The following is a 19516-nucleotide window of genomic DNA, read 5'->3' on the forward strand; positions in this document are numbered from 1 at the left end:
ATAAATCTAATGATATATGTACTTAAAGTGTATGTAGCTGGGATGAAAAGCTGTCCTTCATATGACAATTTTGACCTTTTGTATTGAATATAAAGATTTTTTCCTCAAAACACCAAAAATATAGGTCTTTTTGAGAAAAAATGTATATCTTCAATATGAAAGGTCAATTTTCAATTGATGGACGGCTTTTCATCCCAGCTACATGTACGTTAAGTACATGTCATTAGATTTATAAAGTTTGCTTTGTCTTTGAGGACTGTTAAATATCTAAAATATTAAAAATATCAAATTTTAATAATTTGCCATAAAATTTGTATTATATCGCGAATTTCAAAAAATCTAAATTATTTGATATCAGAAGGACATTCCTGGTATTCAGAATACAAATCGATATGTCTGATGTGCTCTCAATTCCTACAAAAAATACTGTGCAAACGTTGCTATCTGATTCCTTAAAACCTTTTGTTGTAAAAACTTGATGAATAAAAGTACTACGTAAAGACCTTTTCCTGAAAGAAACCCTTTGATTTTCTAACCATGCATCATGTTTTTGAGACCTTTCTCTTTTTGAACCATTTGGCCTTACATACACTAAGCCAAAAAAGAAAATTTTTCACAAGGTCGTATCTTAAAATCCTGTCATCAAAATTAACCAAAATTACACACAGGATTGCCTCAATACTCTACTCTAAACATGTCAGTAACGAAGCAGTTGTCCAACTGACACAATAGCAAAATGCACTGATATGGAGCAGCTTCCTGGACCACATTCACAGCCCTATTGGCACCCAGCAAACGACATCTGTGAGAACAGCATCTTGAATCACAGGTCACAAACTTACCAACAGATACAAACAGATCACAAACTTACCAGGATCATCATGTCACATGTCTAAACAAATATTGAAGTCCTTTAGTAATGGGTATGTCCACTGTGCGCTTGCACACATGCTGTGCACCTGCTTCTCATGCTTCCAACCAAGTTCTTGATGATATCCTGGGGAAGATTGCCCCATACTTCCCGTTACTAAAGGACTTCATTATTTGTTTGGACATGTGACATGATGATCCTGGTAAGTTTGTTTAATGTTTTTAACTTAATGTTGTTAAAATTGTTGGCTGTGACCTGTGATTCAAGATGCCATTCTGGAGGCATTCTCACAGATTTCTTTTGCTGGGTGCCAATAGGGCTGTGAATGTGGTCCAGGAAGTTGTTCCATATCAGTGCATTTTGCAGTTGTGTCATTTGACCAACTGATTGGTTACTGACATGTGTTTAGATTAGAGTATTGAGACAATCCTGTGTGTAATTTTAGTTAATTTTGATGGACAGGATTTTAAGATATGACCTTGTGAAAAATTATAAGTTTCTTCGAATACTAGTAGCAATAAATCTCATTTAATATAATATGTATTCCAAGTAAAACAGCATTGTCTGAAGGAACCCTTTTAATTTTGTAACCATGCGTAGTGTTTTTGACTAGTAGCGATCAATCTTATTTTAGTATAATAAATTAATATGCATTCCAAGTAAAACAGAATTTTCTGAAAGAAACCTTGCACTTCTGTAACTATGACTTGTACTCAAAAATATCTTTTCCTTTGATGTCTTTTATTTTACCAAATTTTATGGTAAATTACAGTATTTTACTGAAAATTACCCTGTAAAATACCAGGGGTTTATTTTCCTTACCGTTTTAGAACACTGCCTATGGGAGGTAACAATGAGGAAAAGTACATATGTAGATAGCAACCAGCATATTAAAAATGGGGAAGAAGAATCTGGGGAAGGATGTGACACACCGCGGTAGGGTGAGGAATAATTTAGATTTTCTGGAAGAATAGACACCCCTGAAATGTATATGTGTGTACTCCCGCATGGGCCAAGATGTACGATTGCTTTAACCACAGTTCCAATATCTGTGCTTTATTAACCATTTCACCTGCCCTTTATACATAACCTAGATGTCCAACTATTTCAACATTTGGACAATGGTCTAATTTCAAGTCATTTGCACACTCAGGAAAGTTGTAACGATAAATATGGATGGACTTTATTAGTCTTCATGCATCTAGCCTTGATATAAATAAGACAAACTGATGCAGTACTGTTTTGTTTTTTAGTAAAGGTTTAATTTGCATATTGTTTTTGCATCTGATATCAGTGACATGAAATACATTTCAAGGAAGAGAGTGAAATAGCCAGAGCAAAAGTCAGATCATGCCCCAAAATAGTACCATTTTTGTCATATTTTGATATGATTACATAATGCCCCCCCCCCCAATATGTGGAATGACAGGTTAAGGTTTCTCAAATACCTTGAAGATGCCCTTTGATAAATCCTGGATTTGTGAAATTGATGATTATTCTAAAGCCTTGTATACTTAAAACCTTACAAAAATCGTATGTATCATTTACAAGTATGCTTTTAGGAACTACATACATGTACATGTATATACAGAATATAATTTATATGAAAATTCAAAAATTAGTAATTTGTTGTCTTTGTTGATGTCTTTTTCGTCAAATGTAGTTATTACATTCCCTGAGTACACTAAGGTGATATTTAGTCACTATGATAATACTTATGCGACAATCTTTTCATGTTCATTCACCTGTGTAGGAACGACCTTTATTACATAAAATAAGCCTTTGCATCGGGGCTTGAGATTGGAATTCCAATTTCCTTTCTCACAAAGTAAGGGCTAAGAGTAAAATTGTACATTTGTGTTTGGGAATGGCCTACTCTCCTTTTCCTTGCTATATTCTTCCATTTCTTGCTTTGTTTATCTTGGCCAGCATGCGTGCATCTTATTAGCCTACACTAGCTATCCAGGCTTGTGCATTTTTATTGTATGAGCTTGGCACGTTCCATGGATTTCCCAAAAACAAAGGAAAGTTTTTAGAATAACAAAAGATCAAGCTCCAAAATCCTGTGTAAAAGCTACGGAGTGTGAAGTGAAACTGTCTGATTTACATAACAAAGCACAATTTTTTGAGAGCCAACGCCCTTTATAGCTGAGTCTAGTCCGGGAGTCTAGTATACCCTAGTCTCGGTTTTATAGGAAGTAAGTGTGGTTTCTCATGTATGTTTGGGGTATGGTTTCAAAATCCTATCATACATCCCTACCCAAACCAGTGGCGTAACTAGAGGGGCGGCGGCAACGTGCCCCGGGCCCCCACCCTTAGGGGTGCGCCAAATTGACCAATTCAGCATCGATTCTGCGCCCCTCCCAGCATTTCAGCACAAAATCAATTGAAAGAACATTTTATGACCGATATTCAACTTCTAGTAACCAAAATTAAATAGTGGCAGGCCTTATTTGTCCAAATTATTTCAAGAATTGGGGAGGGGGCACCATTATGTATCCTAAGCCCTGGGCACCACAACCCCAAGCTAGGCCACCAAGTGGTGGGGGTGGGGATAGGGGCGCCAATTATGTTTCTTGCTCCGGGCGCTACCAACCCTAGTTACACCACTGACCCAAACCAAATTTGAGACCCCTGGCAGATTTGCCCATAGTGGCTGCCCCCTGGATTGGTGTGTCTAGTTACCCCACAAGGTCCCCATGCAGGACACCATTACACTAAAAGTTCTAATAGAAAGTAAGTGTGGTTTCTCATGTATGTTTGGGGTATGGTTTCAAAATCCCATCATACATCCCTACCCAAACCAAATTTGAGATCCACACCTGGAAGATTTGCCCATAGTGGCTGCTCCCTGGATTAAGAACGTCTAGTTATGCCACCAGTGGTGGCGCTACGGTCAAGGGGCATTCCTCCCCCAATATTTTTCTTGGCCCCGACTTTTGAGCCCAAACCCCCAAAATTACGTAAATTTCCACTTTTTGCGGCAATTTTTTTGTTGATTTTGCCCCCCCCCTGAAATTTACTTTTCCCCATGCCCTCCCCACCCCCAAAAAATCCTGGTGCCGCCACTGTACGCCACAGGGTCCCCATGCAGGACACCATATATTAAAAGTTCTAAAAAATCCCTGTAGAGAAAAGGCTTTGATTTGTATAAAACTAACTTTATGCAGGGTTCAAATTTCAAAGTTGATCAAATCTAGTTTGGTGTTCTGGGGACCTCATAGAAATGCTTAAAAATTATGTTGCAATTTAGTTTCAATTGAGAAAAAATAACTATATTACCAATGTTTTACATGTTTTAGGGGACTTTTTCAGCAATTTTGGTATATCAAGTCAAGTATATCGATGGGCGACTTTTTGAAGAGCACTGTACCCCATGTGGGTGCATTTGGGCAAAGGTGCCCGTACTTTTTGTGCAAAATTGGTATACTGATGGGTAGACTTCTCTGTAGTCCACTTGCCATTGTGCATACTGGCTATTTACATTTACACATAAAAAACTCTGATCATATTAATTTGTGGCATAGTCTGATTGGTTGCAAAAACAGCAAAAAGTCGTCATCCCAAAGTCTTGATGAATAAACTTGTGCATAAAACTTGTTCTGATTTTTCTGCCAGAACATAGCTATCCCAAACTTATTAATACAGATACAATACATTGCACATACAATTGAACACCTAAGAGGAAGAACGGCTGGCCCTTCTTCCGGGCAAACTCCATCAAAACTGTTTTTGAGATATTAAGAAAAAACAAACTTGGTAAAGCTTTAGAGCCAGAATGTTGGGACCTTTAAAACATGAACAAACGTTTCTTTTTTTTCTTCGAACAAGTTCATTGTTGATTTCAACTGTGAATTTTGTCTGAAGAAGCCACTAGTGTAGTGGTGAAACATCACTAAAACGTGAGTGAATCACCTTCGTTTTTAGTTGGAATTGTTCAAAATTAACAAAATTCACAGATGAACAAACATTATTAAATACATACAATGTACATATAATGTTTCCATGGCAACAGTACAGGTTCTAACATGAGCCGAGTTGGGCCTTGCTTCCATAATATACCCAATATTTGTGGAAGAAAGTCCCAACTCCATGGAGTTGGGCTTTCTTACATGGAGACCATGATTAAGTGTACTTGGAAGACTATTTCGAGAGTGGATTTGAGCCCTTTTTTCAAACAAAAGAAAGAACTGTCTGCTAGCAATAAAATGCTGGGCCCAACCCCAACTAAAATGGCGGAGTTGGGTTCTTCTTCCAGTCTTCCACTTATGTATTCAATTGTAAGAAGCTCAGTTACTTATCAGTAAAACTATTCCATACTACGTATTCATTCCATTCCATCAACAGCCCGGAGCGTTTAACAAGTCATTTTGGGTGAGCACTTATTTTTTCACATTGTTTACAAAATTTTATATGTAAAAAATGGCCCAAAATAGTCAGCCATCATCATTAGTGTGCCATATGTTTTAGCCCATGAACCAGATTTACATGGGTAGTTAAGGGGGTACTACACCCCTCGATAAATTTGTGTCTATTTTTGCATTTTTCTCAAAAACTAATAACACAGTGGTAACAAAAGTTATACATATTAAAGGGGCAAAGAATCCAGTTACTATACTGTAATTTCAGTGACCCAAGACAAGCGGTTCGTTATTTATGATAAGAAATAAGGTACAGCTAGGACGTACCTCATTTCCTATCATATATACTGAACCGCTTGTCTTGAGTCACTGAAATTTCAGTGTAGTAATTGTATTCCTTGCCCCAATAATACACATAACTTTTGTTACCAGTGTGTTATTATTTTTTGAGAAAAATGCAAAAGTAGTCACAAATTTACCACAGGGGTGTAGTACTAATATCACATTTTGCTTGTTGGAAAGTCACTGGGTGGGTGCTTTTAGGGGCAAGAGCGGTTAATGGAATGAATACGGTCCCTGTGTAGTGTGTAACCATTTCCCTACATGAATGGCTGTGAATCCTGCATGCTATAGACCACTTGACATCATTGTTTATCAACAAAGCAAGGGACTCCTCTATTCATATGCTCAAACATGGCTTTCTTGTACTACAATGTATATGAAATGTGGTGGGCGATTTAAAATGCATGTGCCCTGAGCATACTACGATGCGTATGCACACTGCAGGGCAAAGAACAATAGAAATTGAAATAATTCGTGCGAATACTGCCGGGCAATGATGTTACATGTCAAGTGGTCTATAACAAGAAACAGAAAGCAAAATCAATAGTTTTGCTAACATACTACACAGGCCCGTACGCAGGATTTCCTTTGGGGGGGGTGCTGATTTTGAAAGTGGACTTTTTCCAGGGGGGGGGGGCAATTTTGTGAAAATTGGACTTCTTTCACAAAATTTGGACCTTTTTTGTCCAAAAAACGTAAAAAACCTGGGCCTGGCACTACATGATTAGGCTATATATTAAATTGGACAGATCATGCTTATTTGTCTCAAACAACATCATAATAACTCTCTACCAGCTCCTATCCGCCATAGAAGTGATGATGTAACAGGATTAACTACCATAGCATTAGCCATAGGTTAAAACAAGTTTTGAATATATCGCACTGCACTAGCATTGAGCCATATCATGTTGATCACTTGCACCTGTAAGATAAGTATCTTTGAAAGGAGCAGTAATGTATATTTTGCAGGAAATGGCAGACGTACACAGGTGATGAGTGGAACCGGCTTGTAGTGCAGGGTGATATATTAAAAAATTGCTATGGTAGTTAATTCTGTTACATCGTCACTTCTACGGCGAATACGGTTGTCATTCACCTGGGGGACAGGAACATGGTCGTTTCATCACATTGTCTTTGTTTAATTGTCATTCTGTAAAGTAGAGGTAAAATACTATATGGAACAGTTCAGTGTTTTATGATATTGTCTGAGGTTTCAGTTTCACTTCACACAGGCTCTTCACATAGACACATACCCACTGTATTAGGGGTGGTGCAATAATTATATGTACCCCTAAGGTGGTGAATTATAGGGCAGGAGCGGGAAAGTATTTTTTGGCAGTCAAAAGTGGGAGGGACAAGCAATTTTTAGCAGGTCGAAGGGTGGGGGCAAGTAATTTTTGGCATTTGTTTTGGGCACCGTTCTATATTACGCCCTAAAAGGTGTAGGAAAAGTAGGAAAACATTAAGAATGTGTTAAAACATATATGTGTAAAGGAGGAGGGGCAAAGATATTTTGGTACATCAAAAGTTAGGCAAAGGTTTGTTGGCATATTGAGAGGGGTGGGCAAAGATTTTTCAGTGTTGCCAAAGAGGGGGGTGGCAAGCAATATTTGGCAGACCATTTTAAGAATTCACCACCCCAGGGAGTACATATTGCAAAGCCCCTTATTATTTGTGAAGTATTATTGAGACTCCAACAATGTGATCATCACTCATCTGCCAGCTTGCTGTCAAACGTCGTGGGGAAATGACCGTGGCTGCATTGATCACCTCCCCTGTACTGGTCACTACTCCTGTGTGCTTGACCGAATACTCAAATTTCTGCATCGTTTGACCTTGGGATTTGACGCAAGCGATGGCAATGGTGAACTTCCTCCCGATGTGACTTGCAGCTGGCGAAACAATGTATTTTTCACATATTGGTTCTCTTGTGTAGTATCTATGCATGTTAACAGTCCATACTTTGTCATCATTTTTATCACCAGGGTATAGCAGCTTCTGTGAAAAACCTCCTAAGTCAGTCAGATCCATATGGTTCCACTTCTATAACATAAGACGTGGTATTCCGGTATCGTGTGTACACCCCAAAGGGTGGATACAAATAAAATCGTGGATTCATACGAGGGCATACCTGGGAGCTGCTCATATCACATGCACATGCTACTGCTACAAAACCTTAATTGTGATAATCTTCGCCTCTTGCATGCCTTACTGGCAATGTTACTCCTTTCAGCATGAATCTGATAGGCCTCACTGTAATATTTCTCCGAGATTTCTGTATGTTTTGTTTTGTACGACTGCAGATGATCAACGTCTATGTTATAAAGTCTAACAAATGGCAGCATCCTGTTCCTCAAATCCTCAGCATCAATATCCCATAACAAGTTTGTCAAACCGATCTCATTAATCAACACAAGTTCCTCCTGAACTTCAGGAACAGAAAGAATATTTCTGACCTGATTATGAGCCAACTTTTGAAACATATTTGAATACTCCACAGTATACACAATTCCTGCAAAGTTGGTCCTGATTGCACTGTAGCATAATGGAAGCAAATCAGGAAGGAAGCTTTCGACATATTGAAGCCATTGAAATACAGCTTTCAAAGTATCGCCATGGATACCTGTGAGGACATCTTTTATAAAACCCACACAGTCATCCTTCAAAGCTGGTATATCATACTTGTCTGCCAATGTGTGAATACCACACACATTATCAATAGTCAGTGTTAGTGTTCCTGTGTACAAAAACTTCAGGAAATCAGAGAAAGCTGCCTCTCCTTCTGGTGATTCTTGAAGTGTGATCTTCTTTTCTTCAGATTCTTTCCAGTTTTCCCCCATAAGCATTGTAAAGAAAACTTTGCTCTGTGTTGCTAGGACAAACCTGTGCGCAGGAAATACCTGTTCTCCTATTTTCAAAGTCACATCACTGATGTCTGCATTGTTAAAATGCTCACCAATGTTGGAAACAATGTTGGTCTTATGCTCAATGAACTCCTGTCCTGATGCTTTCCGTGCCATCTTGATACCAGATTGAAATTAATACCCCAGTATTGAAAGTTACCTGGAAAAGAAATTCATAAAATCAAATTTAAGAAATACAAAGGCGGTTCTCGAACCACGAGTCTCGCTTGCTTTCGCAAACCGCCTAATTTCAGCGCGAATACTTTTGAAGTAAATGAACCTGCAGCAACCCATGGTGATTTGCCTGTTCAATATGAGCTTGATTGGACCAATATTGAAATTTGACATTTGACCCCTAAATTTTGGTGGTTCTCAGACAAAAATGGTCAAATATATATGAATGATGATTATACTCCTTTCATTTACATATAAGCATCTACCAAAAACATATTACCCCCCCCCTTAATTAATGTCCATTATTCCAAAACGGTTAATCATATGCCAAATGTGGAATATGCATTCAAAGCAGAATTTATTTCTGCGCATTATGACCAGGGGCATCGCTAGACCAATATGATTCAGGGGGTGTACAGCATGTTTTGCCGACAGAAATATTTTGTGAATTGTAGACCCAATTTTTTTTAGCCAGGACAGCGCTCAATGACTCTTGCAATTTGCCGATAATCACAAATCTTTGACTGGTTTTGACGACAACAGTCAATTTTTGCCGGCAAAATTGTGTATTGGGGTGTCACACCCCCCATACCACCTCCTCTAGCATCGCCCCTGATTATGACACCTCATTTATTGCAAATGGTCCCAATATCAAAGTGTACATGTACATCTAAATGAAAGAAACCCAAGATTCAAAAGTTGCAGCAAAATCCTATTGCCTTGTATTCAGTGTCTATGGAAGGAAATGTTTTTATCATTGGATTAGTCTCTTGTTTCGTGAATTTTGAGGTAAAAACATGTGATAATCAGTAAAAAAATATAATTATTCACATCAGTGGTCATTGTTTACTTATTTCCATATTAAAACATGACAAGTTCAATGTTTTGGAGGACCAAGAAGTGGTGAATTTGGGCCCCCTCCAGTGGCAAAAATCCCAGCTACGCCATACTGGTTCAAACAATTTTTGAATGATTATATCGCCCTGCACTACAAGCAGGTTGCACTCATCACCTGTGTATGTTTGCAATCAAAGATTGAATACAATACCGCTCTTTTCAAAGATGCTAATCTTACAGGTGTGAGTGATCAGCATAATATGCATGCTATATTCTATAGAATTACGATCCAGGTCTTTATCCCTGTTCTTTGACATCAATGGTTCAATGCAGTGGTACAGTGTGAATGCGATATATTCAAAATCTGTTTGAATATATTGCTATGGTAGTTAATCCTGTTATATCATCATTTCTACAGCGAATACTCAAAACTGTCCGGTGGTGGACAGGGTGTGGCAGTCTAGATGTTAGTAACAAGTGCCAGTGGCATGCAGCTCCCGGAATTTTTCGGGGGCAGAGTGAATTTCAGAGAGGGGGCAAAATCAACAATTTTTGCGCAAAATTACTGCAAAAAGTGGAAATTTTCGTAATTTTAGAGCAGATTTCTGTCTGGGGGAACATTTTCCCCCCATGGTGCCGCCACTGACAAGTGCTCTTTTAAATCTTCATCGTTTATTAATAAAATTTTGAACCGGTTAATCGGTAAGATTGGTTAATTATGGTTGAAAAATATATAAATCCAAGCTATTCAATATGCCATCATTTTACTGAAAAACATTGTGCAACTAGAGTCAACAGACGCTGAATACAAGCCGCAATTTGACCCCTATAACTTGACCCCTGGGTTACGGATGGGGTCAACTGCTCTTGCACTGTGCTTAGGATGTCATAAGAAATATTCCTGGTGAATTTCAGCTTAATCGAACTTATACATGGATTTTGATTTTTGAAAATTTTTGATTGACCTTTGACCCCTTTAATGACCTTTGACCTCAATGTAAAAAAACCTTATGTACACCGACAAAATGCATTGTTCCAATTTTAATTAAAAAATTCTAACATGTTCAGTTCTTGAGATAAAAATTCTTGAAGTTATTCAGCTAAAAACAGGAAGTGACCCTTAATGACCTTTGACCCCAAAATAAAAATACCATGCATACATCAGGGAACACTAATTCATGTATGTTGGTTATATTATTCTGGTCTGTTTACATTTTGAGATAAAATTTTTTTTTTCATTTTTGGTTTTTGACCGGAAGTAACCCCTTAATGACCTTTGACCCCAAACCTGTAGGCATCCTAAAGACCCTGGCTAGTAGCAATGCATGTGTGCTAATGGCGACTCTCTGCTATATATTTTGTAAAGACAGTGATTTTTTGAATATTTTTAGCTTTCAGACCGGAAATGACCCCCTTAATGACCTTTGACCTCAATTCTTTTTAGGAAGTTTTAAGCACTGCCACATGTTGATTCATATGCATGAGTCACATGATCATTGCATGAAATTTGTGGAAGGAGTAGCATTTTTGTGAAATCACACTTTTGACCATTATAGCTAGGTCAAAGGTCACAGCAAGGTCAAAGTCAAATGGAAGGTTTGGCCTAGTCCAGTGGTCATTTGGCTCAACTATGGTTGAAATCTGTCGAAGCATAAGAGAGCTAGGGCGAAACGTGGCAAGTCACGCAAAATGTCACGAGTTGCCAGAAGAAGAAGAAGAATTGAGAAGAGACAGAACAAGCCGACATCCGTCGTCGGCTTGTAAGAAGAAAGAAGAAAGAAGAAGAAAGAATTGAGAAGAGACAGAACAAGCCGACATTCGTCGTCGGCTTGTAATCAACAGACGCTGAATACAAGCCGCAATTTGACCCCTATAACTTGACCCCTGGGTTACGGATGGGGTCAACTGCTCTTGCACTGTGCTTAGGATGTCATAAGAAATATTCCTGGTGAATTTCAGCTTAATCGGAACTTATACATGGATTTTGATTTTTGAAAATTTTTGATTGACCTTTTGACCCCTTTAATGACCTTTGACCTCAATGTAAAAAAAACCTTATGTACACCGACAAAATGCATTGTTCCAATTTTAATTAAAAAATTCTAACATGTTCAGTTCTTGAGATAAAAATTCTTGAAGTTATTCAGCTAAAAACAGGAAGTGACCCCTTAATGACCTTTGACCCCCAAAATAAAAATACCATGCATACATCAGGGAACACTAATTCATGTATGTTGGTTATATTATTCTGGTCTGTTTACATTTTGAGATAAAATTTTTTGAACATTTTTGGTTTTTGACCGGAAGTAACCCCTTAATGACCTTTGACCCCAAACCTGTAGGCATCCTAAAGACCCTGGCTAGTAGCAATGCATGTGTGCTAATGGCGACTCTCTGCTATATATTTTGTAAAGACAGTGATTTTTTGAATATTTTTAGCTTTCAGACCGGAAATGACCCCTTAATGACCTTTGACCTCAATTCTTTTTAGGAAGTTTTAAGCACTGCCACATGTTGATTCATATGCATGAGTCACATGATCATTGCATGAAATTTGTGGAAGGAGTAGCATTTTTGTGAAATCACACTTTTGACCATTATAGCTAGGTCAAAGGTCACAGCAAGGTCAAAGTCAAATGGAAGGTTTGGCCTAGTCCAGTGGTCATTTGGCTCAAGTATGGTTGAAATCTGTCGAAGCATAAGAGAGCTAGGGCGAAACGTGGCAATTCACGCAAAATGTCACGAGGTTGCCAGAAGAAGAAGAAGAATTGAGAAGAGACAGAACAAGCCGACATCCGTCGTCGGCTTGTAAGAATTGAGAAGAGACAGCACAAGCCGACGTTTGACGTCGGCTTGTAAGAAAGAAGAAAGAAGAATTGAGAAGAGACAGAACAAGCCGACATCCGTCGTCGGCTTGTAAGTATTTAACATGAGCAGATGAAGTGTGCTAGTCCACCTTAAGCTTTAAAACATTCCATTTTAAATTTGAAAATTTGAAAATTATTTTCATATAAACTTGGTCAAAAAATGTGCTTGGATAGGTAGTTTTCAACAGATTTACCACATTCGCCTTGCTATAACATTGAATTGCGTTATCTATTGACCTAATGGAGAAAAAAGTGCAAATTACGCATTTTCGGAAACTTGTGCACATATTTTGCTCTCAAAAATTGCATTTTCCCTATGCTTATCTATGGGTGGGTTTTCAGTGGAGACCAATGCCCCTAAAAGCGCCCAATTAGAGCAAATTTGGGTGCTTTTTGTGAAATATTGGTACACTGATAACAGCAAAGAGTAGTTATAGAGAAAGTCAGCATCCAAAAGTCTGCATGGCACATCCTCGATTTCCCCGTACCAAATTTGTCAAAGAACCACCCCCACGGATTTGTACATGTGCTCATGCCTCATAGACCATGATATAGTCTGCATGGTCTATGATGTGGTGCATGACACTCTAGGACTAGAGAATAAGAAGAAGAATACTTTTAATATTTCCAGTGAACAATGAAGTGATATTAAATGTTAAAACTTAAAAAAAGTATCAGAATTATTCAAAATTCATAATTACCGTAACCTATTTTACCACCGGTTAAATAAGATGCGGTTAATTAACCGGTAAGATTGAGGTTAATTAACCGACTAAGAACACTGCTTTTTGCTGGTGTGATCATGCTAATTCCCACCGGGAAAAGTCCTTCTCATCAGGCAGGCAGTGACTGGCAGTCAGTCACACATGAACCCCCCTGACTCCCACTAGTACTAGCAAATCTGAACAAAGATCAATATACCGTTTTTGTCAAAAACACAATTCATGGTGTGCAGGGCACATCCCACTCAGACACCCCCCTGCCGAGGTTCTTCTTTATCAATTCTTTTCATAGACCAGCCCCCGGTGTCTCAATTTCTGGGCACCCTTACTGAATAGGCACTATAAAAATGGTGGGGGTGGTCCCCAGCGTTTTCTTTAAGCATTTTGCTGAAGGGGTATGTTCAAATTTGTTGGACCCTTTCAATTGTGAATTTTTACTCTGAAGGGTCCAAAACATTGCCCAAGGGGTATTTGTTTTTTTTTTTTAAACCGTTTTTTAACCATATTGGGTGTTTCTATATATTCAAATTTCAAATCTTGTAATATTTGAACGTGTAAGTTTTCAAGATTTTGTTGGACTTTGAACTCCAGGATTTGCAAAGTGTGTGAACGCGTAAATATGCGCGTTTTGTGCATTAAAGTAAACGGGTCATTCTTCGGTAAGGTGCATATTAAAGGTTTCTGTTAATTTTTTTACAGATTAAGAAAGAGCTAGATATGTCTCCAGTGTAGTAAAAAAGTGTTTGGCTCAATCTTTATTAGCAGCTTGATGTATTTTTTTGGCTTTTTCTGTAGCTAATGTCATCTCCGTCATCGTCGTCATCTCCGTCACAATTGCAACGAAGTTCAATTGATACCATAGGCGTAGATCCCGGGGGGATGGGGGGGGGGGAGTATCAGGATTTATCCCCCAATATTTTACCAGGGGGATGCTCCATTATACAATCATCCCCCCCCCCCCAATGTTGACGCCTGAATATGGGTTTCTGATCAAATTAACCTCATATTTGCCCATTTTAGCCCCAAAAGTGCACATTTTCACGCGCTTCGCGAGCATTTATTCGCGTTTGCACCATATTTCATCAGTTTAGCTTCAAAATAGCAAAATTTTTCGCGCGCATTTGCACCATGAACTTATTCTGTCGCCAAAAAGTACTGCATTCATTATATTTCCAACCCCATCCCCCCAATGTCAAAAAGAAATCTACGCCACTGATTGATACCAAAAATGTGTCGCACATTGAACATTTGTTTTTTACCTACAGAGGAAGGGAGTATAACCAAGATTATGCAACATATCATTACATTTCCATTTGACCAGTTTTAAGGTCAAAGCAGGGCATTATCTGTAGAGTGACAGAGATGATGTCAAGGAATGGAAATTCTGCTGTATCATCTCCGTCACGTGACGGAAATGATTCTCTCATAGTGAAAATCACCTCCAAACGTCATATCCGTCACAAAATTGTGACGGATATGACGTGATGGTATATTACGAAATTAACAAATTTACGACCTAGTGGTAATATAATAGTGATAACTTACGACCTAGTGGTATATAACTATAATATAATAGTGGTATATAACTATAAGTATAATAACTATAACATACACATGGTCAATAAAGGAGGTGAATAGATGATGTCATGTCATGAATGGAAATTATGCTGTATCATCTGTCACGTGACGGAAATGATTCTCTCATAGTAAAATCATCTCCGAACGTCATATCCGTCACAAAACAAAATTGTGACGGATATGATGTGATATGGTATATTACGAAATAAACAAACTTACGACCCTAGTGGTAAAACTATAACATACACATGGTCAATAAAGGAGGTGAATAGAAATAAACGTACCGTACAACTGTTGTAATTTTGAAAAAATTAAAATAAATAATGCGAACATTTTAGGTATCAGAAGCAGGGGCGTAGCCAGCTTTCTTGGTCAGGGGGGGGCAAAATAAAATTTTTGGGGCACAAACGAAAAAAATTGCAGTTGCATCATACAATACATAGAGACTGTATGTGTTCGAGCTTCCCGAAAAGGACCTTATTGGGATGATGTGCGCTCTTAGCGTGAAAAAATGGTATTTTACACTATTTTCGCCCATTATCCGGCTAAGAAGGGCTTTATTGTTACAACGTGCGCGCGTAGCGCGGAAAAATTTTGTATTTTACACTATTTTGGCCCTGAATTTTGCTAGACAAGTGGCTCCTTGCCCTTTTTCTTTTCCTTTGCCCTCCTGATTTTCTTTTTCATTTTTTGTCAGAGGGGCACTTTTTCTTTCATTTTTTTGTCAGGGGGGGCACTCTGCCCCCCCTGCCTACGCTACTGATCAGAAGCGTTCAGAGATGATGATTAATAAAGGTACCCACCCGTATGAGTGAAGAAATGGTTATAGTTTTGATGAATTTATTGCGCCAACATGAGGAAAAAATGTCTAAATGAATTTACTGCATATTGACAAGTGCTCTCTGGGTCAAATATATCACCTTATAAAATTAGTCTTCTTCTCCAGGTGCTTCTAAATTTTCGTGACGGTAGATGACGCAGACATCGGGACAGGATATTAGACATATAGGGTGAAATTATTTTTACTCCTGGCTATGAAAGATGTGTTACAACAACATTTTCTACAATATACAATAAATAACTTGTCATTCCCGGTGTTTTTTACGATGCTGAAGTTATCCACTAAAAGATATCAGCATCAAAAGTTTTGGTACGATTTATCCGATTACCGAATAGGGTGCAACTTGCTAGACTTGAGTCCAGTCCTCGTTTACGGAGTTTAGGGTTAGGGTTTAGGGTTGGGGTGGGGCAGTCTTGTAATAAGACTAGTAGAGTTGAGTTGCACCCTATTTGGCAATCGCTCCAAAGTTTTGATGACCCCAATCGGGACATGGGGTTTTGACACCCTGTAGGCCTATAAGCAATTTTCTCGAAAATAAGAACTTCTTTTAATATTTTGATGTTTTAAGATATAAAAGGAACATCAATACTAAACAACTGCAAAAAATAAAATTCAAAATCATGTTACGTAATTTAGTTATGACTCCTGAAAGTGGAGGGACTGCAATTAGGCACCTTACCGAAGAATGACCCAAACCCTGGTGGTCCCCTCCCATCGCCAAAAGCCAAAACGGGGCACTTTGTGAGAGTAGGGAGCGAAAAAAAAACAGGCTTTTTTAAATCAAAAGAGTCCAAATTTGCCCATTAGCGAGCATAATTAGCATTTATGCAAATTAGCTCATTAATTATGTAAATTAGAACATAGAACATATTAAGGGAAGGGGTATGAACGTTTGGACTGTATTTATTGTGGGACATTAGAGCACATCAGACATATCGATTGCATTCTGAATACGAAGAATGGCCTTCTGATATCAAATAATTTTGATTTTTGAAATTAAATGTAATACACATTTTATGGCAAATCATTAAAAATTGATATTTTTGATATTTAACAGTACTCGAAGTAAACTTTATAAATCTGATGATTTCTACCTAAAGTGTATGTAGGTGGGATGAAAAGCCGACGATCAATTGAAAATTTTTACCTTTCGTATTGAAGATATGGATTTTTTTCCCAAAACACCAAAAAAAAAAATTTGGTCTTTTGGGGAAAAAAATCCATATCTTCAATATGAATGGTCAAAATTTTCAATTGATCGTCGGCTTTTCCTCCCAGCTACATACACTTTAAGACTATATCATTAAATTTATAAAATTTACTTCGAGGACTGTTTATCTTCAAAATGTGAAAAATATCAAATTTTAATAATTTGTCATAAAATTTGTATTATATCATGAATTTCATAAAATGAAAATTATTTGATATCAGAAAGACATTCTTCGTATTCAGAATGCAATTCGAGAGGTCTGATGTGCTCTCATGACCCACAAAAAATGCTGTCGAAACGCTCATTCCAGTTCCCTTAAACACTTTGACCAAGTTTCAGGGCAAAAGTATGCAAAATAAAAGTACCATGAACATTTATGCATTGATTTTTAGCAAATTAGGCCTATTATTAGCAAATTACATTCATTTTAATGAGCCTTTGCAGTCCTTTTAGCTCATTAACTATAATTGATGATTGATAAAAACAATGTTTACAAAGAAAATATAGGTAAACTGATGTAGGCCTATTATGAAACTGTATGTTCGATTTGCTCCAAACAAAAGGCATATTGATCAGTGTACTTTTATACCCTACTCAATTATTCTGTTCTAGAAAATGCCTCCAATACCCCAATACCACCTCTGCACTGACTGACACAAGAGCCACTTCTTGAGAGTCTCTTGAGCATGCTGAGCAGACACTCGTGTCTCAAATACTTTCACTATCAGACATTTCACTTACCTTGAGAGATTATTTTAGTGAAACATTCGGTACAATTTGACATCAAAAGAGTGGCAACCATGGGAAGAAGAAAAGCTAGTATTTGAACTGCATCAATAGTAGCTAATAGTACATTTATGCCCGGAATTTATGACACTAAATCCTAATAAATCCTTGCATTAAAGGAGTATTTCGTGATCCTAGCATCCTCTTTTTATGACATTTTTCAGTACATATCCACAAAAAAGCCTATTCCCAAAATTTCAGTTGATTCCGATTTTATGTTTTATGAGTTATGCATGATTATGTGTATTACACTGCTCCATAGACAATGCGTTGTAATTTCGCTCTGGTGCACCAGAACGAAATTCAAATTTCACGATATCTTTGCAAAACAAATTAATCTGCAAGAAATATTTTGTACATAAACATTATGTAGCCAGAGGTTTCCAGTGATATAAAAATCTCAACTTTTTTGAGAAAAGTGGGGGATGAGGCTGTGGATCACGAAATGCCCCTTTAATTGCGAAGGTCAGCATTGCAAGGTTTGGCGGTTTGTTACTATAGAGAGCCTGTCTCCCATTTATCACGCAGCTTATGGACGCACAACACTAAATAAATAAATAACGGCGAGTGGTTTCCTTCTCTTCGTTTTAATTTTCAGTGTATGATAACGTATAAAACTATTATCTTGTAGAGAATGCTGACGGGTTTGCGAGGAGATAGCTATTGAACCTAAAGGCCTGAACTGGGGCTCCACTGATAAAAAATGAACGAGAAAAGTGCCCCTCTGACCAAGAACTGAAAGAGGGGGGGGGCAAAACCTGCATAAAACCACTGGTGTGAAATACACAATTTGTGCACGCTACATGAATAGAGCCCTTTTCACCATCATGGTCCAACTCCAATATTATGCAAAATACAAAATTATTGCATGCTACGCACACACATTGTCCCAATAAAGTCTTTCTTGGAAGCTCAAAGATATATGTATGGGCCCTGAGCCAGGCCAAAATGTGGAGGCCATGCTGCGTATTTTGGGGAGCTTTAGGGCGCCAGCCAAAACGAAGGCGGCGGCGGGGAAGAAGAAGGCGGCAAAAAGAGGCGGCAAAAAGAATTAGTAAAGAAATAAGGCGGAAATGTTAACAAATTGTACTTATACATCAAAATGTGTTGCTTTTGGGGCGGTTGCACCTATAAATCCTTTTTTTTTTTTCTTTTTTTTTTTCAAACGACCGTAAAAAAAATTGGGGCAACCTTTTCGGGCTGTTGAGGAAGGGATGGCAAAATTGATTTTCTTCAGCCCCGGGAAGGGGCGGCCACGGCACGCCACTGGAGGCCCTAAACTCACTGGGAGGAAGGCATGTATACTCAAGTACCTGGATTTTTGCGGGCATAGCGCACGAAAAAATATTAAAATTCAGACTAATATAGCCCCAAATGAAGGTCTATTTTGGCCTTTGGGCTAAAAAGGAATGCACAGGGCAATTTTGGGAGCACCCAAAATTTAGGGGCCCTGGTCCAATGGTAAATCCGGCCCTGATCCCACCAATAATACTGGGTTATGATAATGCAACCAGGAAATTCTTTCCCACTGATAGTTTTATTTTGCCCCCCCAACTAAGGAAGCTGGCTACGCCCCTGGATACTTAGCTTAAAAGCTGAGTGTTAGTGGGATACAATAATTTGCGGTTGTAAATTAAAAGAATATCATTAAAGGAGAGTACAAGGAAAAATATGATTTTGAAGGCAACATAATATGTGTAACACCAAAAATACATGAAAAGAATATAATTTTCATTTATTTATACATTTTATTAGAATAATTATTTACATGTAAGCTTATATAACATCACCTCTTGAACTTATACATACAAGTTATTCACCCAACTAGTACCCCCAAATGCATGTGGGCATACATCTTTTATAGTTTCATAAACTATAGATTGTGACAGTGGTGGCAACAGGAATGTTTTTCAGGGGTAGGGCCGGGGGGCATGGGGGGAATTCAACAAATTTTACACAAAATTGCTGCAAAAAGTGAAATTTTGGTGATTTGGGGCTTTGGGGGGGGGGGGGGGTCCCCACTT

The 19516-nt window shown here is 38.1% G+C and overlaps 1 protein-coding gene across 1 annotated transcript; it reads right to left on the reverse strand.

Annotated features, from left to right (window-relative positions):
* Nucleotides 1-6285: 6285 nt before the first annotated feature.
* On the reverse strand, nt 6286-17604 carry LOC140157408 (BTB/POZ domain-containing protein 17-like). The gene is made up of 2 exons (XM_072180593.1): nt 17448-17604; nt 6286-8637 (listed from the first exon to the last, which is right to left on the reverse strand). Exon 2 carries the CDS (start codon nt 8592-8594, stop codon nt 7722-7724), a length of 873 nt encoding a protein of 290 aa, XP_072036694.1. The 5' UTR covers nt 8595-8637; nt 17448-17604; the 3' UTR covers nt 6286-7721.
* Between the last annotated feature and the right edge of the window lie 1912 nt (nt 17605-19516).

Source organism: Amphiura filiformis, chromosome 7 (assembly GCF_039555335.1).
Source record: "Amphiura filiformis chromosome 7, Afil_fr2py, whole genome shotgun sequence".
Classification (NCBI taxonomy): domain Eukaryota; kingdom Metazoa; phylum Echinodermata; class Ophiuroidea; order Amphilepidida; family Amphiuridae; genus Amphiura; species Amphiura filiformis.

What these genes read in the sequence shown, in the direction of transcription:
- LOC140157408 (XM_072180593.1), bottom strand. Translation starts at nt 8,594, where the DNA reads ATGGCACGGAAAGCATCAGGACAGGAGTTCATTGAGCATAAGACCAAC.